We start from the raw sequence: 8726 nt of genomic DNA, 5'->3' as shown, positions 1-8726 counted from the left end.
CACACGGACTTGACTCAGTAGAAATTTGTGGTATCACATCTTTTATTAGACCAACTAGACTTTTGCAAAAAAAAATGTCTAACGAAAGATATCGCCTCTACCACAAGTTCTGATTCCTTTTAGACCAATACAGCTACAACCGGGATACCTGACTCAGTAGAAATTTGGAATTTGACTATTGGGCTTTGCCCAGTACAATTGAGCTCTGATATGGCTCCTGAAACGATTTTTTTTTTTTTACACAGATGGCCTCGGGAGGTTTCCAACCCCAAAGGGTAAGTGCTTCGGATACACTTGTGCATCTCCACTTCCTCCTGTCTCGAACCCTTGCTGTATTTTTTATAGGAAACATGAAATCAAATGTTGGGTTTAAGTAATAGGGAGGCTGCCTTTATTTATTAGTCCAGTCGAGGATTCTTTTGACCGAAGTTGGCGTCCAAACTAAAGTGTTCGAACTTTTTTTCGCAAAAATCTTGTTGGTTTAATAAAAGATACTATCTCTACTAGGAGTCCTGATTGCTCTTAACCAAATAAGTCTCTTTGATCTTCTGCTGAAAGCTCGGCAGTGTCTCAGATAAGCATTGATGCATTTAATAGCGCCACATAAGGGAATGATGACTACAAACCAAGGTTTGATGAAAACGTTGTCATTTTGATTAATTTATACGTGGTACGCTACAGTGCACGTGCACATGCACACATCGGGACTTTCAAGGTAGGGATCTGTCAAATACCCAACTCGCTGTCTCTTGACTGTATTCATAATTCATACATACAAGCCGGGTGTGCTCAGGCTACGTCTCAGCTCTAAAGTGAAAAAAACAATTTACTCGCGTGAACAACACAACTACTAAGCGCCCCGTTGAGCACCTCCTTATTCCGTGTGTAAGACACACACCCCTGTTGTTATTTTTTCAAACGTCTCGTTGGTTTGATACCCGATAGCACCTCTACCACGACCTTTTGCTTCTAGACCAGTACGGCTACAACCTGGATACCAGAGCACACCCATAACATTTCCACTGGCAGTGCGGGGTCACTAGAAAATAAGAAGGAAAAACTGGTGAGTAGGTAAAAACTTCTGAACTGGATTAAAAAAAAACCGGCGCGAAACGAAGGTGAACGGCTGCTTGCCCCGGGCACCGAGCGGCTGAGCTTAGCGGGGGCGGGGAAGAGGCTTCACCTGTTCTGGGTGTCTTAGCCAATTCTCTAGGCTTTAGCTAAAATCACATCGAAGCACAGTGGCAGCCACAGGATATTTGCTGCCACCTTCCCCGTCCCTGCTGCTGGGGGGTGGATGTCTCGGCTGAGATTTTTGTCTCCTGTGCGTGCAGGGCCGGGCGGGGCTCGGGGCACGGCAGGCGCCGCCGCTCACGATTCCCGTCCCCGGGACACAGACGGCGCCGCGCCGGTTCGCATGACACCGATACGGAGCGATCCCTCGCCGCCGCCCGCCCCGAGCCCCGCGGCACCTGCGCAGGTGAGACGGGGTGGGCGCGGCGCCTCCCATGGCCCCGCCCCGCCCCGCCATTGGCCACCGCGCTGCTCAAATAGGGCCGCGTGCAGCGGCAGCTGGCAGAGCCCGGGAGCAGCGCCAGGGTCGGGGCGTTGTCTCCTCCCGCCGCGCCATGAGCAGCCCCGACGCGGGCTACGCCAGCAGCGAGGACCAGACGCAGGGCCGCTGCGCGCTGCCGCTGCTGATGCCGGGCCTGGGCGCCTGCCCGTGGGCCGAGCCGCGGAGCCCCTCGAGGGAGGCCGAGACCAAGGCGAAGAGCGAGGCGCCGTCGGGGGCGGGGGCCGGGCGCGCCAAGGCCGAGTCGCGCATCCGCCGGCCCATGAACGCCTTCATGGTGTGGGCCAAGGACGAGCGCAAGCGGCTGGCGCAGCAGAACCCGGACCTGCACAACGCCGAGCTCAGCAAGATGCTGGGTGCGTGGGGCCGGGGCCGGGGCCGGGGGCACGGCACGGGACGGCACGGGGCGGGGCGGGCGGGCGGGCGGGCTGGCTAGCGCGCGCTGACGGCCGCGCCCGGGTGTGTGGTCCCCGCAGGCCGCGCGTGGAGGGCGCTGTCGCTGGCGGAGAAGCGGCCGTTCGTGGAGGAGGCGGAGCGGCTGCGCGTGCAGCACATGCGGGACCACCCCGCCTACAAGTACCGCCCGCGCCGCAGGAAGCAGCTGAAGCGGCTGAAGCGCATGGAGAGCGGGTTCCTGGCGCCGGGCGAGGCGGCGGGCGCGGGGCTGGGCGCGGGCGGCGGGCGGCTGCGTGCCGACGGCCTGGGCCTGGGCCTGGGCCTGGCCTACGCCGAGCCGGGCTACCCGCCGGGGCAGAGCGTGCCGCCGCCCGCCGCCGCCGGGCCCCGCTACCGGGACTGCCCCCTGGACGGCTACGGCCTGCCCACGCCCGACCCCTCGCCGCTCGACGCCCCCGCCCCCGAGCCCGCCTGCTTCCCGCCGCCGGAGGACTGCGCGCTCGGGCCCTACGGCTACGCGCCGCCGCCCCCCGACTACGCGGGGCCCGGGCCGGGCGCCTACTACGGGCCGGGCCGCTCCGCGCTGCCGCTGCCCCTGGCGCTGCCCCTGGCGCTGCCGCAGCCGTCGCCGCCGCCCGAGGCGCCGCTGGAGCCGCTGGCGCAGGACGAGCTGCTGGGCGACGTGGACCGCGCCGAGTTCGAGCAGTACCTGCGCTTCGCCTGCAAGGCCGAGCTGGGGCCGCCCTTCGACGGCGCCGCGCCCGGCCCCGCGCCGCCGCTGCTGCTGCCGGACGCCGGCGCCGGCGGCTTTTACTGCGGCTACCCGGACTTGTGAGCGCCACCCCGCTCGGACTCGGCCCTGGCGCCTGCTCCTATTTATCCGTAACTTATTTGCATCTGGAGAAGCAGCGGGGCCCGGCGCCCGCTTCGGCTTTGCGGCTGCGGCTCCGCCCCGGGGTTTTCCCGGGCCGGCGACGGGGCACGGGAGCGCCCTCTCTCCTTTCTCCTCTCCTCCCGCTCTCCCCCGGTTGTTTGAAGGCTGGGACTGATTATTTTTATACGCTCGGAGGTCGGGGTTTGTACAGGCTCCTTTTGCACTTTTTACAGATAAGGGGGGAACAATAAAACCGCTCATTTTATACCCACAAGCCTCTTCTCTGGGCGCTGCGAAACGGTGCGTTACCGGGGCCGGCCGCAGACTGCTCTTGCCGGGCTCGGGCTCCTGTCTCCGCAGGCCAGTTACCCCAGCAGGGAGCAGCCCCCTCTTCACTCCAACCCCCTGGTCGCTGCTATCTCCTTCCTCGTTTAGGCTTTCGGTGCCACTGAACGACAGAGAAATCGGTGGTCCCTGTAGGGAAGCTGGAAAGGGAAAGGAGTCCTCAAGGTGTTTCCAGGGCTTGGCCCTGAGCCTAATGAAGTCAGGGCCATGGGTGGTTGCTGCGGGCTCCTTCCCTGGCAGGGCTGAGCGAGTGCTGGGAGCTCCGTTGGCAGGAAGGGAGGAGTGTGTCCCCTTCCTGGGGGGCCAATCGGGACCGCAGTCAGCCGCAGGGTCTAGGGCCATGGCACCCGAAACGCAGTGTTGAAATCCCCGGGCTGTTGTCTAAGCACGGTACGAAAATGTGCATTGAGACTTTAGGGGTCTCCCCCTGTCCATTTGACAATGCAGATTTTTTTTATTTTTTTTTCCCCGTGCACGTTTCTGTAGAAATAGCTCTGCATGCCACAGTAACGGGGCTGTCATGAGACCATAGCGTAAGGAAAACCCTTACGGTGGATGGAGGCAGTGGGGCCTGCCTGACTACTAAAATCGTTTTTTATAACTTAATGTTGTGTTCAAGCACTAAGGCCCGCTCCCCTCCAATCTCCGTAGTCCCAAAGGGGGCCTGGGGAAGCGCTGGGGCCCCTCCAGTAACGTCTTGCCTGAAGCAAGAGGGCAGAACAGGAGCTGAGGGCGATGACAGGTCTGCTTGGGAGCCTGAATTACGTAGAGAGCGCAAGTGAAGCGAGGCATCCTTTTTCAAATTAAATGTAGTCGGGGTTTTAACTCCAGGGTGAGTAAGTGCTGCGCTGCAACCTGGACTGGTCCAAAGCCCATCGGAGCAATGAACTTGGAAAGACTGGCCAAGATTTTTCTAGTGTCTGTCTCTTTTTTTTTTTAACGCCAAGTTTATAATAAATATCTCAAGATTTTACTTTCCTGGTATAATTTTCTACCCTCCAGGTTTTTAAATCAAACCGTCTCACTGTGCTGCTGTGGCTGGCCTGTGGAGAGTGTGCTATCTCGCACCAGTTTTTTTCTCCTCACTCCCAGCACTTGACAGCAGATCACTTGTATGGATATAACCAGATTTAGTTTATGCCCATTCGTACAAAAAACCCCCATGCAACTCGATGTCCATAATCCTTAATAGCAAACTCGGGAGTAGAGTAATTAATGCTGGTAACTAGTAGAGTCATTATTACAGCAGATTTTCAAATGTTGCAGTATCTTGGTGGCCTGCATGTTTGCACCTGTCAAACCTAAGGCACACATACGCAGGCAACTGGGCATCTGTCAACGTTGTAATGGTAGGAGGCTAAAAATTTCAGTGCAATCCAGTGCCACTTCGTTACGCTCTGAAAAATCAGATCCCGTGGCCAGAGGATGGTAGAAGGGGTCATAAAGACCGAAAATGGCAAAAAACGTTCAATGCACGCCAGCCTATGCATCGGCATTTTTGCACAGGCAAGCTCAGGGTGTTGCAAGAAACATTACAACACAGACACCCGCTGTTTTTTGGGGGGAATAGGATGTTATGAGGACATCACTGATGTATGGTATCATATGGCAGTATCCCACGAAATATTTGGATTTAGTAAAGCATCTCTGCCCCGTCCCCCCTTTCAGCCAGGGGGCAGTACTAGCGCAGTGGCAGTATCGTAGCCAATATGGTTTACTAGAGGCCCGATATTGCTAGTTGAAAACTTTACTTATGAAATGTTTTCTGTCCGGTAAAAAAAATAAAAATCCTGGGCTATCACTTTTAGACTACATATCTAGACAAGCAGCCATGGGGATAATGGTCATAATTAAGCTAAATAAGCCTACCCTGCTTACAAAGTCATACCCAACAGCTCTCCCAAATGACTCGCAAAAATAGAGACCTTGTTTCTCCCCTGGAGCTTTAGGATAAACGTGTTTCCGCCGAGTTTTTAACCCCTTCATATATTCCTCCTAAATACATAAGCCCGGCACAGTAAATGCATCTCTCCCCGCAACCCCGTTAAGAACAGGCAGAGCCCATTGACCGAAAGTCACCTTTACAGGAAGACCTGGTTTTCGGGGTATATACCTATATCTTTATACTTATACTTTCACAGGAATGATCCTAAACGTGGATTTGCAAGATCCCCACTTGGATCCGCTGAGACAAAAAGGTATTTAAATCGCTATTCGCTTGGTAATGCAAGTCGGAGCCAAAGGAGCGAAAGCATGATGCTGATGTGTTTGTCGTTGAGTCCAGGCTGTCTGACACCCGGCGTTGGCCGAAGCTGGCAGAAACTGCTTGGAAATAAACCGGGCGATTTTTATTCCGCACTTGACTTTTATAGTCTTTCGCCCTCCCCTCCCGGGAGCTGGGGGTCGGCTCCCGCCCAGGCTCGTCCTTGCTCCTCCCTTGCCCCCGCTCAGAAATGGGGGAGCTGCGAAGCCCGGCCATGCCCAAGGTAGGGCCCCTGTTGGAGCTGGAAGCAAAGCCGGGACTGTTTGTTCAGCAAGTTTCGCCTTTTTCTGCCCCCGAGGTTGCCGGGGGACACGGGGCTCTCGTCCGCAGGCAAGTTAGGGAGCGGTGCGGGGACGGTCGGGCAGAGCTCCGGTCCGCGCCAGCTGCTCCTGGCACAGGTAATTGTTGCCCGCGGCGTTTGCTGCCTGCCCCAGCGTTTTGCCTGCAGGCGGAGGGGGAGGATCCCAGGGTCCCGGCAAGGAGCAGCCCCGCCCCGCACACAGCGTCTGCCTCAGGCAGGGCTGGAAAAAGGTTGCCCCGCTCGCCACGGCCAGGCCGGGCCGCCCGCAGGAGGAGCCGGGCAGCTTCATCCCGGCGGGTGAGCAACCCGCACTGGCACCGCCGCGCCGCGCTGCGAGCTCACTACGTGCCGGGGTTTCCCCATTTTCCTCCGGCCCGAGATAGCTCAGGAGCTACCGACTCCGCTCCGGGCCGGGAGCCCAGCCGGCCCAGCGCGCTTCCCGGGCACGGGCAGAAAGTTGTGATGAGGGGCACGGGAGTCCTGACGGGGTTTGTGTGTGTGTGTGTGTGTGTGTGTGTATTGTATTCTATGTATTTTATGTACATATATAAACACCCCGCCCCCCCATGAATGCACACACACACACACACACACACACGAAAAATCCTAATATATGAATATTGGTAATTAATAATATACATACATACCCGTTACGTATATAATCAATACACACATTTATAATCAGCACACACACACACACGTATGTATCAATACACACACATCTATATATACATAGATATGTGTAGATATATCAATACACCTATAATATAATGCATGTACTGTATATCAATACACCTATAATACAATGTATAGATATATCTATATGCAGATGTATATGTCTATATATCAATACACACACACACACACACACACACACACACACTAAAAACACCACTGGCGCTGAGATTCTGCTTTCTGCAGCCTTCCAAGGTAAGTTGGAGGGGGAAATGATTAAGGCCTTGTCTACACAAGAACATTTTCTCGGTATAACTTAAGGGAGGCAGTTAGGCGGGCCAAAGCTACCATGGAGCTGAGGATGGCAACCCAAGTAAAGGACAACAAGAAATTGTTTTTTAGATACATAGGGAGTAAAAGGAAGGCCCAGGGAGGAATAGGACCCCTGCTAAATGGGCAGAAGCAATTGGTGACAGATAGAGGGGACAAGGCTGAACTCCTCAACGAGTTCTTTGCCTCAGTGTTCCTAAGCGAGGGGCACGACAAGTCTCTCACTGGGGTTGTAGAGAGGCAGCAGCAAGGCGCCAGACTTCCATGCGTAGATCCTGAGGTGGTGCAGAGTCATTTGGAAGAACTGGATGCCTTTAAGTCGGCAGGCCCGGATGGGCTCCATCCGAGGGTGCTGAAGGCACTGGCCGACGTCATTGCAGAGCCACTGGCGGGAATATTCGAATGCTCGTGGCGCACGGGCCAAGTCCCGGAGGACTGGAAAAGGGCTAACGTGGTCCCCATTTTCAAAAAGGGGAGGAAGGAGGACCCGGGCAACTATAGGCCGGTCAGTCTCACCTCCATCCTTGGTAAAGTATTTGAAAAAATTATCAAGGCTCACATTTGTGAGAGCCCGGCAGGACAAATTATGCTGAGGGGAAACCAGCATGGGTTTGTGGCGGGCAGATCGTGCCTGACCAACCTGGTCTCTTTCTATGACCAGGTTACGAAACGCCTGGACACAGGAGGAGGGGTGGATGTCGTATACCTGGACTTCAGGAAGGCCTTCGATACGGTATCCCACCCCATACTGGTGAACAAATTAAGAGGCTGTGATGTGGATGACTGCACAGTCTGGTGGGTGGCGAATTGGCTAGAGGGTCGCACCCAAAGAGTCGTGGTAGATGGGTCGGTCTCGACCTGGAAGGGTGTGGGCAGTGGGGTCCCGCAGGGTTCGGTCCTTGGACCGATACTCTTTAATGTCTTCATCAGCGACTTGGACGTGGGAGTGAAATGTACTCTGTCCAAGTTTGCAGATGACACAAAGCTATGGGGAGAAGTGGACACGCCGGAGGGCAGGGAACAGCTGCAGGCAGACCTGGATAGGCTGGACAAGTGGGCAGAAAACAACAGGATGCAGTTCAACAAGGAGAAATGCAAAGTGCTGCACCTAGGGAGGAAAAATGTCCAGCACACCTACAGCCTAGGGAATGACCTGCTGGGTGGCACGGAGGTGGAAAGGGATCTTGGAGTCCTAGTGGACTCCAAGTTGAACATGAGCCGGCAGTGTGACGAAGCCATCAGAAAAGCCAATGGCACTTTATCGTGCATCAGCAGATGCATGACAAATAGGTCCAGGGAGGTGATACTTCCCCTCTATAGGGCGTTGGTCAGACCGCAGTTGGAGTACTGCGTGCAATTCTGGGCGCCACACTTCAAGAAGGATGCGGATAACCTGGAGAGGGTACAGCGAAGGGCAACTCGTATGGTCAAGGGCCTGCAGACCAAGCCCTATGAGGAGAGACTAGAGAAACTGGACCTTTTCAGCCTCCGCAAGAGAAGGTTGAGAGGCGACCTTGTGGCTGCCTATAAGTTCATCACGGGGGCACAGAAGGGAATTGGTGAGGATTTATTCACCAAGGCGCCCCCGGGGGTTACAAGAAACAATGGCCACAAGCTAGCAGAGAGCAGATTTAGACTGGACATTAGGAAGAACTTCTTCACAGTTCGAGTGGCCAGGGTCTGGAACGGGCTCCCAAGGGAGGTGGTGCTCTCCCCTACCCTGGGGGTCTTCAAGAGGAGGTTAGACGAGTATCTAGCTGGGGTCATTTAGACCCAGCACTCTTTCCTGCTTATGCAGGGGGTCGGACTTGATGATCTATTGAGGTCCCTTCCGACCCTAACATCTATGAATCTATGAGTCTGGATTCCAGGTCCCCAAGACCTTGCTTACTAGGAAGTGGTTTTAAAGGACTGTAGTTACCCTGCAGAAACTGGGTATGTCATCTTGCTAGAAGAGAAAAAGACACCC

The 8726-nt window shown here is 55.4% G+C and overlaps 1 protein-coding gene across 1 annotated transcript; it reads left to right on the top strand.

Annotated features, from left to right (window-relative positions):
• The first annotated feature begins 1560 nt into the window (after positions 1–1560).
• On the top strand, positions 1561–3110 carry SOX17 (SRY-box transcription factor 17). The gene is made up of 2 exons (XM_059724093.1): positions 1561–1929; positions 2050–3110. The coding sequence occupies exons 1-2, from the start codon at positions 1629–1631 to the stop codon at positions 2802–2804; spliced, it is 1056 nt and encodes a 351-aa protein (XP_059580076.1). The 5' UTR covers positions 1561–1628; the 3' UTR covers positions 2805–3110.
• Positions 3111–8726: the final 5616 nt, after the last annotated feature.

This window comes from Alligator mississippiensis, chromosome 3, assembly GCF_030867095.1.
Source record: "Alligator mississippiensis isolate rAllMis1 chromosome 3, rAllMis1, whole genome shotgun sequence".
NCBI classification, from domain to species: domain Eukaryota; kingdom Metazoa; phylum Chordata; order Crocodylia; family Alligatoridae; genus Alligator; species Alligator mississippiensis.
The sequence above is the reverse complement of the archived record's forward strand: the minus strand, read 5'-3'. Positions and strand labels throughout refer to the sequence as shown.

Excerpts from the sequence above, each read along its gene's own strand:
- SOX17 (XM_059724093.1), top strand. The coding sequence starts at position 1,629 with ATGAGCAGCCCCGACGCGGGCTACGCCAGCAGCGAGGACCAGACGCAG. Across the intron at positions 1,930-2,049 it reads CGAGCTCAGCAAGATGCTGG|GCCGCGCGTGGAGGGCGCTG; the intron begins GTGCGTGGGGCC and ends TGGTCCCCGCAG.